We start from the raw sequence: 26,961 nt of genomic DNA, 5'->3' as shown, positions 1-26,961 counted from the left end.
GAAGAGATTTTCCCAAGCATTCGATAAGTCCGAATGGCAGAACAGGCTCAACGATACCTGTGGTCATCTCTCTACTGAGTATAACCTATACCTTTTCCTTCTTTGCCTACCCTCACCGGCATCAGCTAGCTACGGAGTCTCCAGTTCACCAAGCATTATGGTAGAGGTCATATCTAGAGGGATCCTAGGGCGTAAAATAATGAAGGAAGGGGTACGTTCATTGTTCTTCGGTTTGTGTCCTAAGTTAAACACGTCATCTTAATGCCAAACACTAACACGAGCCGTGTGAAGGCACATGCATGTGCAATCAAAAAGAACCTCACGTTTACTTTAGAATTACTTCTGATTTTCTATAAGGCAAACTTCTCTATAATAAATTCCATTGGCCACCAACTTTACGCCGCTAATGTACTCGACAGGCAATATTTTGCCTTTGTTTTTATTGAAACCCCAGGAGTAATAAATGAAATATCTCTTACTGGCTACGGTAGAAAGAGAGGCAAAGAAAAGTTTCCATTGTATGTCGAGACAGCGCTTCTCAAACTTGTTCTAGAGAAAGACCAATTTGTTTTGTTTTTGTTCTTCCAATCCAAGATGGACTAATACTTCCACAAAATATAATAAAAATAAATTACTTAGAAAAGTAAGTTGAAAAGGCCAGGACAAAATTAGAAGCCTAATGTTTTATTATTCTATGTAACAGGCATAGAATTATTCTGTTGAGTGATTAAAAACACAACAACAACACTTCTAATTGTTTACTCTCCATTTCTGCACTTGGCTCATTGTAAACCAGCACCACAGTCCAAGGATCATCGGTGACCTGCAAAGCACATTTTGGGTTGCCACCACCCTGGCGGGGGTAAGGTGGGGGGGTCAGGACCAACCCAAAAAATAATAAAAATATTTCAACCTCAGATGTTTAGAACTAGAAGCGAACTTACTGAATAATGTAGATTCTCTCTTTCATCTTATAGATGAAAAAATACGCCCAGAAAGATGAATGGCGCTTGCTCAAAAGTCAGAAGGCACTAGGTGTGAAACTAACACTAGAATCCAGGTCCTTGCTGAAATCCACATTTTCACACCCAGGTCTAAACTGGCAGAATTACTGGGGCCACTTCCTAAATCACAACACGTTTTGCATGGAGGACTTAAAGGCCCAGGAGAAAAGCCAATCTGATCCTTATAAAAATTAAATAAGAGTAGATCCAAGACCTTAAAGAGCAGGTTGCAGAAAGAGGGGTCCATGGAGTAAGCGACCAGTACAGTAGCTTTTCCTTTTTCCTTAGATATTTTAAAATACACTTTCCACAAGGAAATCTATAAACATCCACTCATTCTCTCCTGGCGACAAAAAGCTTTGCAGGTTCCACGGGCTTCAATAAAACCAGCCTGGACGCCGCAGGAGGAAGTGGTTACTTCCTGATAAAATCACTACACTCTGCTTACACGGACAGTTCTCAACCTAGGGCCATTTTGCCCCCACCCTTCTCCACCCAGGGGACTTGGAGTGACGTCAGGAGATATTTCCAGTTCTCACAACTGGAGGAAAGGTGCTATGAACATCTCGCGGGTGGAGGCTGGAGGTACCGCTCGGTGCTTCACAAGGCACGACAAAGAAAGGACCAACCAGTCCAACCGTCAGTTGTGCCCAAGTGGAGAAACCCTGATCTAAACCATGACATGTAGCCCGAAATAGTTCTTCTTCTTTACAAAACTAAAAGGATACAAAGACAAGCCTAAACTAGCTACACTTTTCTTTTGTATGTATTTTGCCTTTTCCATTTGTGTTAAATATTTTCAGGGTGGAGATGGATCGCACTTTTTTTTTTTTTTTTTTTTTTTTGTAAACATGCATACTCTCAGAGAGACACCTGGCCCAGTCAACGAGGCAACTCAGAAAACACGTGGCAAGGGAAACAGGAAGAACACAAAGAAATTGAGTCCACAGTTAAGCAATAGAATTCCCTTTTTCTATTAGCTGTGACCTTTTTCAGTGGCCACCTTATCCCAAGAGAGAGGGAATAGCACACATTTTCGTCATTCTGTTGTTACAATCGCCGTCCAATATCATCAGGACTAAAAGGGACTCCATTGACCTCGTAACAGCCTTCGCTCCACCTAGTTTCAGCCTTCTAATCTTAATCTGTCCATGGGTCAAGGTCACAGCATCCAAAGAGCACAGAGCTGGATCTTCCCACTTCCAATAACTTAACTGCTGGCACCCAAGGGCCCCACAACGTGGCCCCGACTTCCCTTTCCAGCCCTTTCCCTGCATTCCTGGATCCCCATCTTGCTTCCTGGGATTATATACCTGGCCTTGATTATAATGAACTAGAATGCTTCTTAAAATAAGGTCAAGTTCTTCAACCAAAGCTATCCGGCTTCCGCCCCCACCACCCCGCTGAAATGTCACTCTCTCAGGCTGCAGCGGCCTAAGTGCCCAATCCAAGGACACTCAGTCTTTACCTTATAGGTCTTCTCTGTGGCGGCCTGACCACGCTTTTCTTCCGACACACCCCCATGCTTCCAGACGCTCTCTTCCAATTACTTTCCTGCTCCTCCCCATGAAGTCGCCCCCTTCCCTAAATCGATGCTTCTTTCTCACCTGGACCCTCACACAGGCTCACGGACCGCCTCTCCCAGACAGGACAGGGGACTTTTCCAAGCATCCTCTTGTACCTCTACAAGCGTGGGCTCTTTTAAACCCCCATCTTATGATCTTATCTGCACACATGGAACTCTTATCAGTGACTGCGGGTTCTCAGCCTGGCTGAGGTGTAGACTGGGTCCTATCCTCCACCTTTCTTTCCAGACTGACTGGATCAGAGCCTCTGGGAGGAAGAAGCGGAAGACATATCTAATATACAGCCAGGACGGAAAACCACTGACCTTTACAACACAAGTCAAACTTCTTACCCTATACAGCTCCCAGGTCTGGCCTGCACTCACCCCTTCATTCTCTCAGGTGCTGCTTCCAAACTCCCCATGCTGAAGGCGTGCTGCACTTACCATCCCCCCAGTATGACCAGAAGAACTCATCCTGAGGTTTTGCTAATGCCAGTCCTTTCTTGAAAAACCCAGATCTTACCCATTCCTTCCATTTCCATCACCCCCACAATGACACCTAGACCACCCAAGGCCTCCCTCTTTGCTTAACTAACTCCTCCCTCAAGATTCAGTTCACGGTCACAGCCTCCGAGAAGCCTTCCCCGCTCAGAGTCTATTCCCGGGCTTTTTCTGCGTGAACACTTGGCCTTCGAAATGTCCGTGTCCGGGTCCCTTCCAGTACTTCGTTTGTAGCTGGTACTTGATCAATGTTTCATTTCACTGGCAGTCATGGCAAGTACCGACAGAGAGCTGTTCCTGGAAACCGCAGAGAACACAGAAAGGTTGGCATCCCCTGGACCGTCTGCCTTCTCCCCTTGGCAGGTGGGCCGATTCTGTCCATGCTCCTATCTCCGCAGACAGCAAGCTTTCTGGGACCAACTCAGACGTCCATGTCTGTGTCTTCCCACACCCAGCCCCTTCCTCCTCCACGGACCGGGCAGGCTGGGCTTGGACACAATCAGGAAAGCCCCTGAGCATCCCAGCACCCACCACACCTTAGAAATGAGAGGCGTATCGTAGCAACACCTTCCCGAGAGGCCTCCCTTCCCATGTGGTTCAAGAACTCATCTTCGGGTAACTTTCAGAAGGCCTCCTTTCTCTCCAAAATCTACTTTTGTCCCGGCCCTGGCCGGTTGGCTCAGCAGTAGAGCGTCGGCCTGGCATGCAGGGGACCTGGGTTCGATTCCCGGCCAGGGCACATAGGAGAAGCGCCCATTTGCTTCTCTACCCCCCCACCCTTCCTCTCTGTCTCTCTCTTCCCCTCCCGCAGCCAAGGCTCCATTGGAGCAAAGATGGCCCGGGCACTGGGGATGGCTCCTTGGCCTCTGCCCCAGGCGCTAGAGTGGCTCTGGTCACGGCAGAGCGACGCCCTGGAGGCGCAGAGCATCACCCCCTGGTGGGCAGAGCGTTGACCCCTGGTGGGCGTGCCGGGCAGATCCCGGTCGGGCGCATGTGGGAGTCTGTCTGTCTCTCCCCGTTTCCAGCTTCAAGAAAAAAATAAATAAATAAATAAAATCTACTTTTGTCCCCCAATTACTTCTGTGTTCTCGTCGTTGGGGGGCAGAGTGAGCTCGCGCGCTGTCATAGTTACTGACCTTAAACCAGACTCGGGCGGGGCCTTTGAAGTCAGTTCACGCCACACGCACGGAGCAGGGCAGGGGAGCAGACGGGTCTGCCCGTCTCCGCCACTTCCGGGCCACCTGATAGGGCACCCCACCCCGGGGACTTGGTGGGTAAGCCCGAGATTACCTCGGCCCAGGACAATCTGTGTAATAGAACCACTTTTCAGACACTGTGCTCCAGAAACATATGGAAGGATAATCAAAAGGGATCAACGTAAAACCTGGCTAGCCAACGCCAGGCCCCCATCGCGTCCTTAGGAGTTCATTGAAAACAGGCCCTTACTGCTCTTCAAGGCTGTACCTGCCACAGATCCTGCAGGCAATTTGGCTTATTTGGGGCTAATGGAAATTTTATAGCCACGCCATTTCCCCTCAATCCCAAAAGGAAGACTCAGACCCACGAACTGAGTTCTGAGAGAGCGGCCCATGCTTTCTTGCTACAACATCCGTTTCCATAGCTTCTTCCTAGGGAAGCTTCTTCCTAGTTTTGTTTTCCAGTGAGGAATTAAATACATGATGGAAGTGAAATAATCAGCGATAGAAAGAAAAAAAAAACGAACTGGAAGCTACTTTACCTAACTTTGGCGGCTTTATGAATAACATCCAGAATGCAAAGAAACAGTAGATGAATACAGATGACTTGCAAATTCAACTCACTTCACCAATAAAAAGGAACACGAAGTCTCCACGTGACTTCCTTGGGCCTCTAATCTATGTGTTTACTGCAGACTGTAAAGCGATGGAATTGTGGCTTTAGAGAACCAGGCTCATAACTTCCTAGGATTATGATACACACAATATCTGGCATTGATATTAAGGTAATGAAACATTCTATGAGCCATAACTAATGCAGAATTCTACTCGGTAAACTATGCTTTCAAACTTTTAGTACTGTTGATATAATAATACAGGAAATACACGATGTACTAGGAGAGAAAAACACTCACAACTCCTTTTTCATATGAGTCACAGAGCCCATCATTCCTGCATTTGATCGATTCTTATCATAATCACTCCTAAATGTGGGAGCTCTGCTACCCCAGGGCTGCGTCAGCATTCCACCCTGGGCACCCCGCTGTCAAAGAGCCAACACCCACCCCTTCTACGGGCCCAGGAGAAAGAAGGAAGCTGCGCTCATACGGAGCAAAAACGGGAAAGGAAGGAAAAGGAGAATATGTCCTGGGAAGTCAGAACACTCGTTCTCTGATGTGGGCGGGACAGTGTCAGTGACTGAGGGGACTGCCAAAGATCAGTCCCAGAGAACATTTTCGTAAACATTAGCTCAATGACCCTCCAACAGGAGCAAAGAAAAGAAGAGAGAAAACTAAAGCCATTGCGTAACCATATACATACAGGCGAGGCATCGGACTTGGAGTTTTTGCACGTTGATACCATGTTACTCTCATAAACTGCATTCTAGGACAAAAAACATGTTACCCCAGGTTTTTAAAATGAGGGAACCAAGATTCACAAAAGCTCAATTACTTTGTCCTGGTCCCACAGACACTCTATCTCGCCCCCAAATCCATGTTCCACACCTTCTCTGAGTCTTGCAGGGCACCTAGAAGGAGCTCAGAAGGTGGCGGGTTCAAGAGTAAAAAGGATACCTCTGGGGAAGATGACACGCGGCCTCCCGCCGCTACGTTAACCACATGTCCCAGGGGTGTCTGACAACCAATATGGTAAGCAAAATGCAGGTCTGTGGCCGTCAAGGCAGAGCCTGGCTTTGCAGATGTACGTTTCGACTGTTCTCAACGCCTGTGCCTCTGGCTACCGATCCTGCTTGGCCGCGGGCCTCCTCACATTATGAAGCAACAAATAATAAAAGAGCGATAAATTCAATTCAGACATTGAAGGTTGGATTCGTGCATTTTTCAAAACAGGCACGTGTTTCACAGTTTGGGTGCATGGCAACAGCCTAAGGAAATAAACTGTCTGAAGACAGCAAAACAACCAGCGGCCTCACAGAAGACATTACAGTGGCTACAGACAGTTGTATGGGACCTGCAGTTTCCCCAAAGCAATTTCAAAGACATCAGTGAAAAATCTCTTTGACAGGCATACAGAAGACATAAGTTTTGTACAACAAGCATACAGAATGCCATTTGGGTGATGAACGCACTGCCTGGCCCAATTTTTATACACTGGGAAGCATACTACATGGACACAACCTTTATGGTCGAGTAAATAAGATGTTTAGGGCTCATTGCGAAAAAAAAAAAAAAAGTCACAGATATCTTACACCTCCCTTTTTCTTTAAATTTTAATTTTAAAATAATTATAGATTCACGAGAAGGTACAAAAACTACATAGGCAGGTTCCACACCCTTCTCACCCAGATCCCCGTGATGTTATGGATCTTGCATGATGATAACGCAACCGTGCAATCAGGAAGCGGACGCTGGAGCATCCGCATTGCTTATTCAGCTGTTACTGGTTTTACACGCACTTGTGTGTGTACTCCTACGCATTTTTTTTCACATGTGTAGATTTGTGCAACCAATCAACATACAGAACTTGACTATCATCACATGGCCCTCTCGGGCTATTCATTTTTAACCACACTTACCAGCATTTGGTCTTACCGCGCTATACCGTTTTGGGCCATTTTGATAGGTGAGTGGTGCTATCTCCCTGTGGTTTTGATTTGCATTTTTGTCAATGGTTAAAAATATTAAATATCTTTACATGTGCTTTATTATCATCTGCATTTTCTATTTGGTGAAATACCTCTTTGTATCTTTTTTTCCATTTTCTAGTTATTTTTTGTTTGTTTGTTTTCTCACAAGGTCTTCCACAAGCAATTTTTCATAAGGTTAATTGATCAATTTTACCTTTTTATAGACAGTGCTTTTGGTGTCAACTCTAAAAACTCTCTGCTCAATCCAAGATCCCAAAGATTTTCTCCTCCATGCTTTTGATATGTGATTTACAGGTTGTTCCCATTTGCATCTATGATCAATATTGAGTTAATATGTGTTTAACAGGTAAGATTCAAATCACATCTATTTTTGCCTATGAATGTCTAATTCTTCCAGAACCATATATTGAAAAGGTTGGTCTTCTTCCATTGAATTGCCTTGGCATGTTTGTTATAAATCAGGTGGGCATATTTTATGAGTCTATTTTGCGGTTCCTGTTCATTGTTTCATTGATCTATGTGTCTGTCTACCCACCGATACCATGCTGTCTTTATGACTGTGAGTAGGAGTCTTGACATTGGGCAGACAGACTCTTCCCACTTTAATCTGGTTTTACAAAATGTGAAATTTTGTATTGTTTCAGCTATTCTAAGTCCTTGGCTTTTTAAATATAAATTTCAGAATAAACTTGCTTATGTATATAAAATACCCATGCTGGGCACATCCCTTTTATACCACTTTAAAATTACGATAAGAGAAAATAAGGCTTGATGGATGTACACATCACCCAGGAGCCTCTTCCGCTGCAGAGCGAAGCTTCCCACCCTGGCCAAGCTCGCTTTGGGGAAGCATTTGTCAAAGAGCAGTCTAGGGAGTACAGGCAGCCCCTAGGGGGTCTGTGAAGAGGCAGACTCCTGCAGCCCACCTTCTCTCTCTAATCTATCCCCCCCTTTACCTGCACTCCTTTCTGCGCCTCGCGTGTCTGGGCTCGTTTTAGAAATACGCGGCCAACAGAAAGTGTGTCTGACTACATAACCCAGCATCCTCTGCAGAGTCCTCTCTGTAGTGCGACCCCGTCTGATCTCATGCCATGAAGTCAGAGGAAGGGCTTTGCGACATCTGAAACATCGGTAGTAGATAAGGGCGTTAAGGCAATAAATGCACTCTCTCTGAAAACAGGACAAAACAGAAAAGGCCTTAACCTTTGGGTGGAAGCTTGCTCAAGACACTGACAGGTATCTGACAAGAAAAGCAGTCACTGATCGGGGTGATCACACTTGGAGGTGAATGAGGAGACATCGTCACCATCCACTGAGCCCCCACCCTATCCAACATGGAGGAGAAGGCAGGTGCCTAACGGGAGCTCTGTACAAGCAATCTCCTGACCTTTCTACATCAGAGGAACCATGGATTTCCGGATTTCAACATGTCAACAGAGGCTTATCTTAAAATTGTATGTCTTTGGTTAGTGATATGTGTTAAAAGGAAGAAAAATACTGAACATTTAACATATAATCGGTAGCATGCTGCTAATGGTTAACAACTAGCTCTCCAAGAGAGAAAAGCCCTGGTTCTGTAGTATATTCGAATTCCCAAGGTGTAAATAACCCCATCATGGTCATTTTGAGCTACCAACACATCACTGAACAGAGTTGGGAAGATAAGCACTGCATACACCAAAACTAGTTATTTTAACGTTAGAGGCTACCGGGTCCGTGAAACCTTCTCTCTGCCCACCAACAGACCATGAACATTTGGCTAGAGTTTAGGGTGTTTTATCAGCATCAGAGGTCACGCTATTTATTCTTTTTACCTCGCTCAAATACATAAGGACACCGGTACTCACATTTCAGTTGACATTCTATCCGGCCCTCTTCCTCCTAAACCTAGTAGATACAAACTCCTAATTTAACCAGGAAAACCTTCATTCCAGTGGCTCCCGAGCTTCCCACCTGGGGGCTAACTAAGAACGCAGATGTCCAGTGAAAACAACAGCAGTTGTCCATTAATGGATGAATGGATAAACAAAACACAGGGTATGCATAGAACAGAAGAGTATTCCGCCTTAAAAAGCAATGAAATAATGACACAGGCTGCAACAACACGAATGAGCCTTGGAGGCACTAAGGTCTGTGAAGCGAGCCAGACACAAAAGAACAAATACCTGGACTTGGCAAAGGTCAAGTCACTACGGGTGGCAGACTAGGAAATTGATTCCACACCTAATTCCACATGCAGCCCCCTCTCACTTCATTCTTCAAGTGACCAAGGGGGTGTTATGACTGTCCTCCAGCGCAGAGGTCCCAAGGCACAGAAGCTCCCTGCCTCTGTCACTTAGCACCTCTATGTGGCCTTTCTTCTAGAGGTTCGAAGTGTTCCCCCCCTTGCATTCACAGCCTCGCCAAGGTGGTCGTGGCACAGCTCCCAGAACTTAAGACATCAAAGCCTTCAAGTGCATTTTTAAACCTGGTCCCTCTGCCTGTCCCAGGTGTGGCTCAGAGAATGCCCAGACATTCCCAAGTCGTCAGAAGGGTGCCACATGCGTTCAGCACCCGCTGGCCAGTGCCCGCGCACGTCTGCAGATACACATCTTGAGCCCTTTCACCACTAACTAAGCTACTGGAAATATAATTAGCTGGCTCTGGTATAAACAAACTCATCCGAGTGAGGGAGGCACTCAAGTTCATGGACGTACCGATGTACCTTGTTCACCTTCGTCATCACAGCCGTCCTGGTACACGCGAGGCCTCTCTCTCAGACAGAATCCTAAGGCAAATGCACATGAGCTCTCTCAAGATGAGATTCCCTTCAAAGAGCAAATCTAGAACATTTGATGTTAAAATAAAAAAAAAAGTGTCAGCTTCTGAAGAGACCGAGATTATTCTTTGATCAAAGCCCGGTAAGAATGGTTATAACTGCAGCCTGTTTGTTTTTAAAATAACAAATAGGAGCAGGTACACTGAGACATCTTTATAAATAGATGTCAGTCACACCCACAGACATATGTTCACTCTCACAGTGGGCAAACTTAAGTGGCAAGTGAAAGAGAACCTAGACAGATGTGGGGGACTACCATGTCCAATCACTTCTTCCCAGTAGTTTCCATCCAGAATACCTGGCTTCGTTTTTCCCAGTTTGATAGACTCCACGAAATGGGGCAAACAGAAGCCTCAGAGGAGATGATGTTTGGCTTCCAAGATACTTTTTGATGGATAAGCATCACGGTGATTGCATTCCCAAGACAGGAGTTGGGGCAGGGAGATCACATGAGTTCAAGTGCAGAGCGGTTGACTCTGCGTGGTGGGCAAGTGACAGGCAGTCACAGAACCGTTTTAAGAGCAGCTGCACCAAGGCTCCATTGGAGCAGAGATGGCCCAGGCGCTGGGGATGGCTCTGTGGCCTCTGCCTCAGGCGCTAGAGTGGCTCTGGTCGCAATATGGCGACGCCCAGGATGGGCAGAGCATCGCCCCCTGGTGGGCAGAGCGTCGCCCCTGGTGGGCGTGCTGGGTGGATCCCGGTCAGGCGCATGCGGGAGTCTGTCTGACTGTCTCTCCCCGTTTCCAGCTTCAGAAAAATGAAAAAATGAAAAAAAAAAAAAAAAGAGCAGCTGCAGAAAAGTCAAAGCCAAATTAGATGTGCGTTTGATAGGATGTTACTAAAGGGAGAAGATTATCAAAATGATGGCACCTAGAAGATCTGAAGTCGTAACTGCGTAACGGATTTGGTGACATTGCAGAACACAACGAAAGGTCTACTAAGAACTACACTTAATTATCACTGCGCCTATTAGTACTGAAATATACCACAGCCACTACCACATGAATATGCGCTTAGGCTGGGGTGACTTGAAGGATTTCTTTTCAACCTCCATGGAACGTAAGTGAAGACGTAGTGAAGTACCAGGTGCCAGGACTGATTTAAAGATACTCAATCATTTTCCCTCCAAGGTTAGATAAGATTTGTCATGTGCAGAGTGGTATGTCTGTAGACTCAACCACTTTTCATTCCTATTTATCCACTCTTATTGTTTCCCTACAATTCTCACTCAACTGTTTAAAGCCCTTGGGAATCCCAGAAAGAACGAACGTACGATGTGTTAAGAGGTATGCGGCTCAGCAGTAATACACTAAATATGCCGTTGACCTCACGAGAGACATACTGATCGAGGAAGGTTTGAAATGGGCCTCATTTTCCTATCTTTTCCCTGCTTCCCTTTTCCACTGGGAGAGGATATTTAACTGCTGTGTGCCAAGCACAGGGATGAGGCTGAGGACAATACTGGCGTCCCTGCCCTCACAGAGCTTCTAAGTCAGTGGGAGTTTCAGAAAATCAAAATGCTGAGTCATAATTGTGCCAAGTGTCAAGGAGAGAGCCTTAGTTCTATGGCAAATAGCCACGAAGGCCAGGAAGTGATGCCTAAAGTAAAGAGAGAGTCAAAGTTAACTATATGACATAGGGTGGAAAAGCATCCCAAGCAGAAGGAACAGTATATGCAAAGCCCCATGACAGGAAGCGAGCATAGAATACTGGGAGCAAGAGAAGGAGGTCTTTTACCTGGAAGAGTCCAGAACAAGAGGAGGCTAGTGGAATAATCAGGGCCTTGCAGGGCTTGGTGGCCACCTAACCAAGGCAGAGGGGATGGCGAGGGTCACCCTTGTTAGCACTTATTGTGTGCAGTGATCCCTGAGTTATCTTTCAGCTCTACTCACCATTCTCCATAGAGACTTCTACCTGCCACGCATCCCGAAACTCATCTGAGTATGGCTGGCTGAATTTTAAGGCGGTCCCCAAGATGACCACTCCCTGATATACCCACTGTGTGAAATGCCCTGCCCTGGAGCACGGGCGAGACTTGTGAACGGGACGGATGTCACTCCCATGATTAGGTTGTGTCACGTGGCAAAGATGGTGCTATCTGGTAGGTAAAATTAAGATTCCTAATCAATTTGACTTGGAGTTATTAAAAAGGAAAATGACGGACCTGAGCGGGCCTGACCTAATAAGTGCTACAGGCCAGAACGATGTCCTCCTATGGTCCTTAAAGAAGCAAACTGCCTGACCAGGCGGTGGCACAGTGGATAGAGCATCGGACTGGAATGCGGAGGACCCAGGTTCCAGACCCCCGAGGTCACCGGCTTGGGCACGGGCTCATCTGGTTTGAGCAAAGCTCACCAGCTTGAACTCAAGGTCGCTGGCTCGAGCAAGGGGCTACTCGGTCTGCTATAGCCCATGGCAAAGGCACATGTGAGAAAGCAATCATGTCCCTCTCTCTGACTCTCTCTCTGTAAAAAAAAAAAAAAAAAAAAAAAAGAAGCAAACCATTCTGCAGCCGCAGGGACCTGAACTCTACTAACAACAAATGTGAGCTTAGAAGTTGCCCTTGAGCCTCAGAGGAGACCCAGCCCTGGCTGGTCTTGTCTGCAGCCTTGCAAGACCCGGCTAAGCCAGGCCCAGAACCCTCACCCACGGACACCGTGTGATGATTACTGAGCGTTATTTTAGACCACTAAGTTTGTCATCCCTCGTTATACATCAATAGAACGTGAACGGCCTGGCCATCAGCAGGTGCACGTGGCCTTTTTGGGCTGGGGGCCACTGCAGAGGCCCTGGTTGTAGAACTCTGCCAGTGATTCGGCAGGGAGCCCTGGGCTACCACCAGCCTCCTCCATCGCAATGAGGAACGTTCCCAACTTGCTCTCTTCAGAAAAATGGAAACTGGTGCACCCGACACAGCAGCAAACCTTGGACATCTAATCTTCTAACTTAAAGGCAACCACAAACTCTCCACTCACTGCCTTCCAAAACCCCACGGAATCTAAAAACCAGAGGCCCTGAATAAACGGAGTGGGACAAACTTGGCTGGGAGCGCCGACCTCTGTTTTACATTTTCTTACCAGTTTTTTAACAATAAAAACAGATTTTTGTAAAGGATGATTTTAATGTTCATAAAATTGTTTCAAACAAATAGGGTCATTTTAATTTAAATGCCAAAATAGCCTGGTTTACATTATGGGAAACCAGTCTATGAAATATAACATTTTATACAGCTTTTTTCAGTTAGAGAAAAGGAGAGTGAAAAAGAAAGCCCTGTATTTTTTTTGTGTGTGTGTGTGTGTTTTGTTTTTTTTTCTCATCTTTAAAAACATATTAACAGCTCCCACTCAGATTTCTGGAGCTGGGTAGATAAAATTAGTCATACTGTTAAAGGTTAAAATAGTTACCGGTTAAAACGCATATGCAGGCATTCTGTAACCTAACAATTTTCATCAGGAAACACATCATGAATTCTTCTCAGCTGTAAGTCATGGTAACAGACACTGTCACTAGAACGCTGTAGCGCAATAGTGGGAATGTTTTCCAAAGCAGCATACTTTCCTGAGATGTCGTAAGAGATGGATTGGAGTCTCCGTACTAAAATAGCCAGGAGTGCCTGACCTGTGCTGGCGCAGTGGATAAAGCGTCAACCTGGAAACACTGAGGTTGCCGGTTCAAAATCCTGGCTTGCCTGGTCAAGGCACATATGGGAGTTGATGCTTCCTGCGCCTCCCCCTTCTCTCTCTCTCTCTCTCTCTTTCTCTCTCTCTCTCTCCCTCTCCCTCTCCCTCCCTCCTCTCTAAAATGAATAAAAAAAAAGTATTTATTAAAATAGCCAGGAGTAACTTCCTGGGGACTTCTGTGGTTGGAAATAGAAACACACACACACACACACACACACACGCACACACACACACACAGTATGCGGACACTGGCTCTGGAAGGGTCACCAAGAACCCGGTCAATGGTTGTCTCCAGGAAAGGGTACAAGATGGCTCGAGTCGAGAGTGGGGGGAAGCTTTGCTTTTACTACAGATGCCGCTGTGTACTTTGCACCGTCTATTAAGCCGACGTAAGGAAACCAGGCACACATCCTCACAGAAGAGGAGAGCTCACCACAGACACCAAAGAGGAAGAAAAAAAAATTAAGTTGGGGTTTTCCGAAAGAATGTCAATTAGTAAGGAAAGCCACCGCCTCCTCAGCCACATGCTGTCCTCAATTAGCTCCACAAAGATTCCTGTCTGCATGCTTCCTGCGGAATGGCTGGTCCACCCCAGAGGGTGTGGCGGACTGAAGCAGGCAGCACTCATGCCCGATCCCCCTCTCCTTCATCCGCAAAGCCGCCCTGGGCCTCCAGGACTCTCCCGGCTCCTCCTCATCTCAGAGGCGGTGTGACACCAGCAAGCAGAACGAGCCTCCGAGCCTGGGCCCTGCAACTTCTCACAACCGAGCGATCTTGGAAACCAAAGCACTTCACCTCTCTGAGCATCTGTTTCCCCATCTGTTAAGTCAGAACGATAACCAAGTCACCACCTCCTGAAGACGACAACATCTGTGACTATCTAGAGATTGGGGTTTGTGTACATCAACATCAACATATTCTCTAAATCTAGTTCACAGTACCGTTAAGACAGGGGTCGGGAACCTATGGCTCACGAGCCAGATGTGGCTCTTTTGATGGCTGCATCTGGCTCACAGACAAATCTTTAATAAAAAAAATAATAACATTAAAAATATAAAACATTCTCGTGTATTACAATCCATTCATTTCCTACCTCTCATGTTCATGGTTGCGGGTGGCTGGAGCCAATCACAGCTGTCCTCCGGGACAACACCAAATTTTTATCAGATAATGCATAACATACACAGGTCGTTGTATGGCTTTCACAGAATTACATTTTAAAATATGTGATGTTCATGGCTCTCTCAGCCAAAAAGGTTCCCGACCCCTGCATTAAGATGATTGATAGACCACTGACCTTAGGCAGGTCATTTCTTTTTTTTTTTTCTTAAGTGAGAAGTGGGAAGGCAGAGAGATATAATCCTGCATATACCCCGACAGGGATCCATCCGGCATACCCACCAGGGGGTGATGCTCTGCTCATCTGGGGTTGTTGCTCTGTTGCTCAGCAACCAAACTATTTAAGTGCCTAAGGCAAAGGGATGGAACCATCCTGAGCACCCAGGGTCAACTTGCTCCAACCCAGCCATGGCTGCAGGAGGGGGAGAGAGAGGGAGAGAGAGGGAGAGAAAGGGAGAGAGAGGCGAGGGGCGGAGGGGTGGAGAAGCAGATGGATGCTTCTTCTGTGAGCCCTGACCGGGAATTGAACCCAGGACATACACACACCAGGCTGATGCTCTACCACTGAGCTAACCAGCCAGGACTAGGGCAGGTCACTTCTTATTTGGGATGTGAAAGCTATACAAACTGCATCCAGGGTGATCATACATAGAATAACCACCGAGAATTTGGTTGTGACTAAGGGTAGGAAAACAGGAGTCGAGAGAAGAGCCACTCTTGTCTGGGCGATGCTTGGCTGCAACTGCCAGAGGCAGTCTGGTCTAAAGCAAACAGATGGACCCGTGCACGGCTCACTCAGCCTTTCCATCTTAAACCTTTTAAACAATAAGACAGTTTACTCTGTCAACAAAGAGAGTGTGATGATTTCTTTTAGGTTTCTTTTTTTTTTTCCCAAATGAGAAGTACAATTTTTCTTATAATTTTAACAACATGTCCTATGCAGTAAGTTTTCTGAGCAAACAGAATTTCTGCTTTATAATGAAGTCATGTAAAAATATAATTGCACATATATATTTTTTATTGTTGAAATAATTATAGGCGTCATACAGTAGAGAAAGAGATCCTGTGATTACATCCGACTCTCCTAAGTTTTATTAAAAAATCAAGTCACTAACTCTTTGCCTCTTTTTCTAATGTATAATTGATATACCATGGCAATGAGCCTGACTTCCTTTATAGAGGTAGAAGTAGTATAGATACGATGCATATAGGAAATGTAATATCATCACAGTGATGGTTTTGAAACATGTTGAAGGTGAGGTAACTACATGGTGATGCCACCACTTGGGTGGTTCAGTCTTCCTTTCGGTTATTTCTGAGATTGTCTTTTAAAAAGGCAGTAGTTGCTAGGGTTTTCTTTAAAATCCTCATGCCTGTATATGGTAAGTGACTGGTTCCCTTCAAAACAACCTGATGGGAATATTCTGAAAGGCATGGTCATCTTCGAGGTCACTCTCAAAGCAACCTGGAGAAGAGGCTCCTCCTTCTTGCCCTTGCACAGGATGCCAAGTGAGTGAGCTATAACTAATAAGGCCCAATCTTCTGCCATGATTGCTCCCTTTCCCTCTGATCAGTACTTGGTCTGTATACATGAGCCCAGTTCCCCTAAAAATTCTCCATGCTTGTTTAGTTCTCTAAATCTTATTTGCCGGAATCAAGGATGGCTATCCTCATTTTGGAAATTGGTGTGCCAATATTCATAGTTTTTACCTCTTTCCTTTCACTTTCTGAGACATCATAGAATATATATATTTTTTTTAAAAAAAAATCAAATATAAAAGTGAAACTATTTAAAAATGCAACCCGTGAAATCACAACTCATAGAAAAACAGGAGAGAGCACAAAGAAGTCAAAGACAAGAGGAGACTGTGGAAAAATAAACCCCGCTTGACAAATGAAAGACTATATATTCTTAGATCTTTCATCAAAGGACTGCAGACAATATTTTCTGCTGTAAATGAAGAAGATGGAATTGGACCTATACATGTTGGAAACGTACCTTTTTTGTTCATGATCCACGAACAACACACACATATTCAGATAACAAACACATTATTGTTTACGAAGAGCCCCAAGTGAAGGGGCGAGTCTCAGTCCAAGTGAATACAGAGAAGCTGCCAGCACTGCCCGTTTGAATCTCAATGACCTCATTTGTTTTCATCAAACAATATTGAGGGTTTTTTTTTTTTCAAATTAATCTTGTGCACCATTGTTAGGTAGTTGGGTAAAAATTTATATAGCCATGATTTTCATAAAATAATCTGAAAAGTACACTGAAATACTTGCCTGAGAAGAGTTACTTATAATTTACTTGCTTTGTTTTTTAAAAGACTATTCTGGCTTCCTGAAAGGTAAGGGCAATTGGTAAGCAGTGCCATGCCTAAATACCTGGCATGCGGGTTAGTAAACAGTTGTTGAAGGAATGAATGAATGAATTAATAAAGGAATCTTATGAGCAGTCTGAAGCAAACAGGAACACAAATGCATACACACACACACACACACACACACACACACACAACATCAAGAACCCTTTTGGAAATCCGAGTTTTCACATGTCTGTCCTCAAACAGATTTGCCTTTTCAGACCCACATCTCTCTCGGAGGAAGACAAGTAGAGATCACGATAGAATATGCCATGGCCTTTTCATCTGACCCTGCTCCCCTCCCCCAATCAACAACCAACCTACAAACAAAAACTGATTCCAGATTTGCTCTCATTCAATAGCTCTGGAGGAAAGCCCAGGAACTGGTATTTTAACTAGTTCCCTAGGTGATTGTAAGTGGCAGGCGGTGCCTAAGAACTATTTCATGCCTTTGTGTGTACCGTGATCCCCCCTCTCCCTGGGAGCCATCCCTGAATGGCCCTCTGTGGATGTGATTAACTCCTTCTTGTTCACTCCCAACCCCCTGCCCACCATCTGTCCTCCTTTCCTTCCCTCATTCCCCAGAGAACTTCTCCCAGGGCTGCTGGTATTTCTTTGGTCCCTCCAGCAAAGCAACCTCCTTGAAGGCATAGACACCTTGGCTGGGTTGATCTTTGGGCTGATGATTTAACTGCTTTGGGCTCTTAGTTTTCGCACAGGTAAAACGAGAAGGGTTAAAATCACCTGCTGTTGTGAGAACTAAGTGATGAGCATATGCCAACTAACCCAATATCCAGCACTGTGGGAAAACGAGTCCCTTTGGGCTGCTGCAGAGATAACAGGTGGAGTTCAAGCTCTTATAATCAACCATATCATTCACACCTCACAACCCACAAGGCCTGGGGCTTTCACAGGGAACAATGTCACTGACCAGCGTCCTGGCCTCAAAGAATAGGAATGACCCAGGAAAGACCCATAGAGAATGGCCATGGTGCCCTGGCCGGTTGGCTCAGTGGTAGAGCGTTGGCCTGGCATGCAGAAGTCCCGGGTTCGATTCCCAGCCAGGGCACACAGGAAAAGCGCCCATCTGCTTCTCTACCCCTCCTCCTCTCCTTCCTCTCTGTCTCTCTCTTCCCCTCCCGCAGCCAAGGCTCCCTTGGAGCAAAGATGGCCCGGGCGCTGGGGATGGCTCCTTGGCCTCTGCCCCAGGCGCTAGAGTGGCTCTGGTCGCAACAGAGTGATGCCCCGGAGGGGCAGAGCACCACCCCCTGGTTGGCAGAGCGTTGCCCCTGGTGGGCATGCCGGGTGGATCCCGGTCGGGCGCATGTGGGAGTCTGTCTGACTGTCTCTCCCCGTTTCCAGCTTCAGAAAAATACAAAAAAAAAAAAAAAAAAGAATGGCTATGGTCATAAAGCATATGGCTATAGCAATAAAGATAAACTTCTGTATTTTAAGGTTAAAAAGAATGAAATTAGGCTCCAATAATTATGAATAAACTACTAACACTCATTACAGGAGCAGCCCAAATATATGATAGTACACACAGAATAAAACATAGATATAAACATAAACATAGCATAACTGGGGAAGTGTAAATGGCCCAAATTTCTTAGTGAACTTTCCACAAAAAGGAATGAACTAATCATACGCCTCCTTCTCTCCATGCTTTCCCCGTATTCAGTGTATCAAAACAAACAGAAAGGCGTAACCTCCGAGAGCCTTCAAATGCTTCCAATGCGGAGTGTGTTTGCTAACCAGTATGCTGAAGATGACAATAACGGTGTTTCTCAATGAAATCAGAGGCAAGAAAAACGTCACCCCCCACCCCTTTCTCCATTTAGCCTTTATTCTAAACGGAATGGATTCCATAACTGGAGTTCTTCAGCCTTGGGCCAAATCTCACACACATGCACAAAAAAATTGTACAAGTCTTGCTGACAACTGTCAGTGTTGTCTGTATTTCGCTGAGAATCATAAAAGCTGTTGATGGCCCTCAGCGAGATTCTTGGTAGCATTTCTCACAGAGCCACAGGAAGAGGAGGAAAACACCCCTTTTCACACAGGAGAATCCAGAACAGCTGGCGAAGAAGTGGGCACGGGGAAGCAATAACGAGAAACTGTGGGCTATGTGGGCAGTGTGCGGGCAAGTTGATGAGGCAAAATCAGCCTATTCGTCTACATGTTGCTGTGGGCCAGACTGACTGTCCCTCCGCTAGTCGGTCATCTCTGAGGGAGAAAGCACTCAAAACCCTGAAGGGAACAGGAAGGGAGATCAGCCGTGGTGTTTTGGGGAGGCCACCGAGTGAGGTCCGCTACAATTTAATCAGTGTCCGTCTCTTTCCACAGCACTTGGATATCGGGGTGTCCATCCTTGAGAAACACCCCCTGCCACACACACACAACAGGAATGGAAGCTGGTTTCCCGCAACGTGGCAAGAGACTGACCATCTAAACATCTATCAATAAGGAGATGTTCATTAGGTTATTGTGCACCTGTGCTCTGAAACGCACACGGCAGCATGAACTGGCAAGGGAAACTCTCTAAGTCATAAGATCGTTGAAATGTCTTTTCACCGTGAAAGGACATGTACTGTTTAATTCCATTTGTGCAAAAATAAAACCACACATACAAAATTGTGTGTGTGTGTGTGTGTGTGTGTGCAATAAACTGAAAAAGGAGGTCTGGGGAAGACACTGAATTGATAACAGCTGTTATTTCAGAGGAGTAGCGTTTTATAGGTCAGAAAATATTCTTTCCCCTTTACTAGTTAAATTTTTAGTACGATATTGTATTAATGTAGTAGTATCTAACTAAAGCTAAAATGAAAAAGAATCCTACTAAGGAAGAGAAGAAAGAAGAGACAGACATTGGAGGGAAAAAGAAAACCCAAGCCTCAGTGAGTGACGGGAGGTGGCGAGCCAGTTCTTGGGGTTCAAGTCTCTTCACCTCCATTTATTTACACAGTTGAGCACCTGGGAAAGAACTGTGATCAGCACTCCCCCGCACTTCAACATTTCAGTTATATTTTCTTGGCCATTTTGGCCATTCATTCTCTACTTGACTTTATTTCCTATACCTTCATTCTAATAGTTATAAAAAAAAATCAAAACATAAGGAGAGCAAATGGTCAAAGAAAAACCCTGCTCCAAAAGGACTCGGAAAATGCATTTTTATAGTCAAGTATTTAAAGAGCACCTACTATACTTATATTAACTGAGAAAGCTTTACACGCCAGGCACTGTGCCAAACACTTTGACTGTATGTTCCCTTTCGGTTCCTTCCAGCGCAATTATTATCCTCATGTGACAGGTGAGGGAACCCAGGTAGAGAGAGGACCCATGTGGCCACCTGCCCAAGTAGAAAGGGTAGGTATTAGGCTCCCAGGGCTGCTGTGGCAAATTGCCACAAGCATGGTGGCTTACGACAACAGAAATTGATTCTCTCATACTTCTGGGGACTTCAAGTCCAAAGTCCAGGTGTCAGCAGGACCGCGCTCCATCTGAGTGCTCTAGGGCCTTTCCCTGGTTCCGAGTGAGACCACCACCCCCGGCTTGTGGTGGCCTAGCCCCAGTCTCTGCCTCTCTGGCTTTTTGTTTGCTTGTTTGTTCACTGGACACAGGGTCAGGTTTTGTTTTTTGTTTGTTTTTTATTGTCCTTAGCAAAAAATTATTATAGTTTGCAAGAATAACAATATTTATTAACAAATAATTTGGCCTTAATATCAGACATGTGGATTTCGTATAAGAGTGTGTTTTGAAAAGTTCATAGGATTGTCATTGAATATAGAGACTCACAGAAAAAAGGGGGGGGGGCTTTTGTTTCTTTACCTGGTTTCTGGAAGAGGTCTTTTCAGTTTTTTTTTTTTAGGTATCTCTCCTCCTAAAATGTCTATTCTATTCTAGTACCAGAAATCACCTGGTACTAGGTCAAGGACTCCTTTAGAGCGTCTACATACAGGTTTCACACTAAATTTCCTGGGAGCGTTTTAGGGGTTTTTTGGGTTTTTTTTTTTTGTATTTTTCTGAAGCTGGAAACGGGGAGAGACAGTCAGACAGACTCCCGCATGCGCCCGACCGGGATCCACCCGGCACGCCCACCAGGGGCAACGCTCTGCCCACCAGGGGGCGATGCTCTGCCCCTCCGGGGCGTCACTCTGCCGCGACCAGAGCCACTCTAGCGCCTGGGGCAGAGGCCAAGGAGCCATCCCCAGCGCCTGGGCCATCCTTGCTCCAATGGAGCCCCAGCTGCGGGAGGGGAAGAGAGAGACAGAGAGGAAGGAGGGGGGGTGAGAAGCAAATGGGCGCTTCTCCTAAGTGCCCTGGCCGGGAATCGAACCCAGGTCCCCCGCACACCAGGCCGACGCTTACCGCTGAGCCAACCGGCCAGGGCCTCCTGGGAGCGTTTTAAAAAGACAGGGGCCTCGACCCCTCTCCGGAGCGGAGCGAGTCTGGACCTCAGGGAACAGAGCCCAGGGTTCACATTGCTTCTCTTGTTACGTGGCCACCTTCTCACGTCTCTCTGTGCGTCTGTCTTCTCTTCAAAAACAGACGCCAGTCACACACTGGATCTGGGGCCGCCCTAATCCAGTATGATGTTATCTTAACCAATTACATCTCTGAAGATTCTGTTTCCAAATTTCAGGTCACGTGCTCTGGTTCCCAGTGGACGTGACATTCTAGGGAACACTCCGCAACCCAGGGCTGTTCGATGAGATGGTGGTGGTGTGGTTGTAGAGCCCACATCCTGAACCACTGTGTTCATGTCACCTGCCGGGGACCCCGACATCGGCTAACACACACCGGGAGATGCTAGGGCATGACCTGGGTCCTGCCCTCACATCGCGGATGACACACCACTCGAGTATCTGTGTGACCTTCCCTTCGTCAGGGGAAAGTGACAGCTGAGGGCCAGGGAACCTGGAAGCCGCCGCTTCGGGACGGGTGGAGGGAAGACATGAGCTGGGACAGAGAGGCCCGACCAGGAATGGCGTGTTCCAGGAGAGACAGACACATGTGCCCCAGGCCACGGGACACAAGGCCGGAGTACGGGTGCTTTAGGGATGCTTCAGAGTCAAAACGCTTACATTTCATTTGAAAGGAAAGAAAAAAATGTCCTAGGGACCAAAAGGATAAAGGTTGGGCTTCCCGACTCTGGCTGAGACGGGCAGGGCGACAGCAACGCCTCCTCCGTGACATTGTAACAACTCGCCTTAGAAAGTAAACCCAACAGGCAGATGCTGGCCATACTTTCAGACCTCTGCCAGGCAAGTCCCCAGCACACACACACACACACACACACACACCAGCTCCCCTCCCAACACCCAGCTGCCCCCGGCCAAGGGCTGAGGAAAGAGAAAGAGAAATGAAAATGTCTGCAGCAACAGCCGAAAGAAGGCGGCGGCCAGGCCATCAGTCACCTTTGCAGCGCTCACAACAGGCTCCCCTCTGCTTGATGGCCAGGGCACAGTCTCTGGACAGCACGGGGCACTTCTCTCTCTTACAGGTCACCTCCTTGTTCTGGGCAAAAGGAGACAAGAGACATTTGAAATCAACTTCCGACGAGAACCCCAGAACCCCAGCACACGGCCGAGGTCTTCTCAGCCCACCCCCGCCCCCCACTTCCTCGCCTTCCCCTCGGCAAGAAAGTTCTGTGACAGCAGACAGGATTCTGTTCTCTCTGGCGCAGACCCGTCCACCCGGGGGACACAGGGCTTCCTCAGGGGAAGGGCGGATGACGGAGGGAGGAAAAGCCCCTTCTTCACCAGCCAGCCGAACCCAGATAACCGAGCCCCGGGAGCCGGCTTTCTGCCGCTACGCTCTAAGGTTTCCTTTTAGTATGCGCTCTAGAAACCATAATATTTGCGTAAATCATATTTTGCCCATTGGGCTACCTAGGCCGGGACTGCATCGTGAGAACAAAAATATTTGCACACGGGCCGTTCCAACAATCCTTATGAGGAGAGTGCATTAAAATGCAGCAATCTAAAGTTCCAACTCAAATAACGACAAAGTTGAGCATTGAGTCGGCTCAGTAAGAGGAAAAAAAAATATATTCCCCATGCCAAGCACAGACACAGTGGTCAGCGTTGTACAGCCCGGGGACAGCTGCATTATATTAGCACACATATGCTAATGAAGGACGGGGAGCATTTGCATCTTCACGTATGCTAATGAAGGAGGGCGAGTATTTGCATCTTCACGTATGCTAATGAAGGAGGGCGAGCATTTGCATCTTCGGTTGTATCCTGAGAGGCTCGCTGTGCCAGGGCTTTGGAGGGGACCCAAACGGGGTGGCGCTGCCCGTTTGCAGGCTGAGCGCACGGGAACCCCAACCCCCGTGTCTCAGAACCTCAACCAGGTTTGAGCTCTGTTCACAAGTGTCCGCGGAAGGCTCGGGGCTGTGGCCTTCGTTCTCACTCAGATCCTGCGAGACAGAGATCACCAGGGTCCCCTGTCCACACACCCAGGAAAACTGCCGCTCAGAGAAGGTATCGGACTTTTCCAAGATCACCCAGCTTTGCCGTCGTGGGGGTGGATCTCAAGGTGAACTCACAAATGTGAGCTGGTCCCGGACCACCCAGAGTGAAGCTGGGACCACATGTCCATTGCCTGGTCAGGGGCAGACCGGAGAGGAAGGGCTGGCCTTGCTGTCCCTTTGCGGTGACCCTAGCCCCTTTCTGGAATGTATGCGGGAGAAGTTCTACCTCAGCGCTGACAATGACCTTGGGGGATACATGAGTGTACCCAGTATGTTTCAATGTTGTTTCTGGTCCAAAACCAAGGAGAAGTGTGTGTACGTGTGTGTGTGTGTGTGTGTGAGTGTGTGAAGAGCTAGGGGTCCAAGCCAAGCTTGCACACCAAACTCCCGCCCAGAAGCAGTTCTAAGATCCCACCCTCAGCCTTCTCGGCTGGGATGGGTTCGGGATGTCCACAGTCCCTTGGTGAACTTCCAGCCTGACCCCAGGTGTCCGCCACAAGGACTCCAAAGCTCTTCCCTTCCCATCCCCCTCTTTTCTTCATCGGGATGGAGGCATCAAGACACGGCGACTCACCTTTACTTCCATCACTCTCCTTAGGTTACAAATGGGATACAGAGGTATGGTCACCATGCACATTAAAGAAGCATATTTAAAAACTGAACAGTGATCGTCTCCCTCCACCAAAGGAATCCAGAACGATGACCGGGTAGGCGTGCAGGGATCGGCACTGTCAACAGTGACTTTGCTCGGCAAAGCACGGTTCCTGCAGCCACAAGGGTGACACCGACTCCCTCCGCCCCGAGGCGGCTGTGAGGGGGACACACTTCCCACGTGACAGCCTCTGTCACTCCAGCCTTCTGCAAACCTGGCGCCGCCTGAGGGAAGGACCACCCCCCAAGTACACATCCTCTCTGAAGGGGATCCCCAACACAGGCAGTGCAAAGCACCCAGGGCAGTCGGAGTGGGTGTGAAGTCTCCATCCAGGGTCTGAGAAAGAGGAAGACACACACACACATTCTCTTACATAGAGGAACTCCTTGCTAAATTACAATAGAAATGTGGGAGCCAGTCAAGATCTATAACAGGATCCCAAGGTTCATAATAAATAGCTGGTAATTACAGTCCAGCACAAGAGTGATTCCAACCAGATGGTCTGTAGATTCACATCTGGAATTTTTTTTGCACACGCACACAGGGAACAAACCTAAACCTTCGCTGTAGGTTGGTGGGGGTTTTCCTTCTCCCTTCTAATAACACTTGGAGTTCCTTTTTTTTTTTTAATAGTGTACCAAAGGTCACGTTGGTTCAGAGCTGCCATAGCCGATCATCGCCCTGGAGTCTGGCTGACGTGGACCTGGGGCACATGCTTAGAATCCCAGGCCCTCCCTCAGAGAAAGAAAGAAAAGTCCAGAGCCTCGCTGGTGAGCGGCTGACTCCTCCGGCCCCTTAATCGGGTCCAGCAGCCACAGAGTAAATTCAAGCCCAGGTTAATTAAGACCACCCGCTTCACTTTCCCCGATGTTTGCCAAAAGATGGAAACGCTGGTCTTCAAGCCAGGGGCTCTGGTGGCAAGTGGCCCACGCAGAGCCATGCCTTCACGTATCCACCTCCACTGGCCTCCTCACCCCCCACGGGCACCAAGCCTCCTCCACTCTGGTTCAAGGTCGCGACTCATTTGGTTCACTTTTTCACGCAAGACACATTTTCTGACACTGTTTCACACTTACCCAACACTTTTCTACACCAGGCTCTGTGCATAAGACTTTTACATACATTATTTCACACACACACACACACACACACACACACACACAATTCCTTGTCCTCTCCATTTCACAGACAAAGAACCAAGGTTACGATTCTTGCCCAGGGCCACACAAGCAGGCTCGTGCCTGACTCCAAAGGGGTGCGCTTACAGGTGACACTTTGCTACTTCCCACCCAAAACAAAACAATTGCCAGGCCCTGGGGCCCCAGGGAGGTTAGGACCTTCTTGCTGGCTCCCCAGGTGTGACACGAGCTGTCTCACAAGAGCAGGGGCATTCCAAGGAGCTGCGTCTTCACCAACCACGGGAAGGTCTCCAAACACCGTCCGCCTCCCAGTCACCGGGGAAGCTGTACCCTTCAGGGTATCGGCAGGTATCTGTGCCAATCACACCTCTGGAAGCCAGAGCATCCTCAAACAAATTTTCCCCAAGACTCCTGCGTGAGTTGGAGTCACCCTGGATCTAAGGGACAGGAACAGTGGCAAATGTGCAGTGTAGGAAAATGTCAGAATCCTCTCAAATACCAACCCGGCCAGTGCAGAAGAGTAGTAAGGAGTTTCCACCTCCCGGGGGGCCTATCCCCTTCGAGGGTCGCCTCGCCTGTGATGTAGTCCTTGTCAAAGGCGTCCGTTTGCATTCTTGTCTCCTTTCTGAAAGACCGAATCTATCAAAACCCAAAATGTAGTCTCTGGAGACACATGAAATTAAGTGCCAACATACAAAAATGGAAGGGGGCATAGGGAGTGGAAATGAAAAAAAAAAAAAGAAAGAAAGAAAGAATCTACACAGCTGGCAACAGAGCTCCGTGAGGATGCACGCCAAACCACAGCTGCCGCCAAAGCCAAGTTCAAACAGGATTCTGGCAAGCAGCTTGCTGTGGCAGAGACGGGCCACTAGATGGCAGCACAGAGTTCCCTGGCTCCCTGGCCTCAGGCATTTGTCGCCAAGAGCCCTGCAAATTGCTGTCCTGAGCCTTTTGCAACGTCTGGTGTGGAGGGAAAGGAACTCTCACTAATGTCAGGGGGAACGGGACAGAGAAAATAACAAATTGCCACTGGGAGATGTTCTTGTTTGCTTTCCTCAGAGAAACCATTAAAAAAAAAAAAAGTTTGTGAGATGTTTTTGCTCTATGTCAAGCCAATGTCTTGAAGACGTTTTCTTCAAAGATCCGTCCAGGACCAATCCTCTTATGGAACATGGAAAGTATTGCCTGACCTCCTAGTTCTATTTTTAAGATAATAAAATTAAAATAGAGGAAATGTGGAGAGGAAAACCCAGCAGTTAATACGATGAGCGTGACCAGGGAGGACAAAAGTCAGCCGGCAGGTACTGTATTTTTAGACGGAAACAGCATCGAAAACCTCTTGAAATAAGAATAAAAATGAAAATACCGCTGTCCCGCCGGCTGACCTGTCCGAGCCTAATCGGGACGGGGGCAGGTCACGGGTGGCCCCTCTTCAGAAAATCTCATTATTTTCCTTCACTCCTGGCTCCACAACAGCAACGCCTGGTGTCATTTGGAGAATGAGCAGATTCTAAGTGCCAGCTCCTTCTCCAGAAAATAAAGAAGGCCATGAAGTTGTAATATTTTTTTTCCTGCCTAAATGAACAACAGGCAGTATGTCAAAGAGGCACGCTGGCCAGGTGGTACTGGTCTCATAAGAGAGGACACAGAGATACAAATGACTCTCTGTCCTCAATTATAGACCTTCCGCACTACCCCGCTCTCGTAAATACACGCACACGGCCCTCTGTCATTTTGTCACTGTTGTCTTAATTGTGAAGTGATTCTGTCGATTTTGCTGCCTTCAAGAATTGCCCTACCAAGCCCTGGCTGGAGAGCTCAGTTGGTTAGAGC

General features: G+C 47.2%; 1 protein-coding gene across 2 annotated transcripts in view; it reads right to left on the bottom strand.

Moving 5' to 3' along the window:
• The window catches only part of BMPER (BMP binding endothelial regulator), a 234,182-nt gene that overhangs the window by 178,003 nt on the left and 29,218 nt on the right, over nucleotides 1–26,961 (bottom strand). For both annotated transcript variants that reach the window (XM_066239762.1, XM_066239763.1), the window contains exon 3: nucleotides 22,277–22,376. In XM_066239762.1, coding sequence (XP_066095859.1) covers nucleotides 22,277–22,376 — 100 coding nt within the window. The remainder of the gene's footprint in view (nucleotides 1–22,276; nucleotides 22,377–26,961) is intronic.

Source organism: Saccopteryx bilineata, chromosome 7, assembly GCF_036850765.1.
Source record: "Saccopteryx bilineata isolate mSacBil1 chromosome 7, mSacBil1_pri_phased_curated, whole genome shotgun sequence".
NCBI lineage: Eukaryota > Metazoa > Chordata > Mammalia > Chiroptera > Emballonuridae > Saccopteryx > Saccopteryx bilineata.
This window is presented reverse-complemented; position numbering and strand designations above follow the sequence as displayed.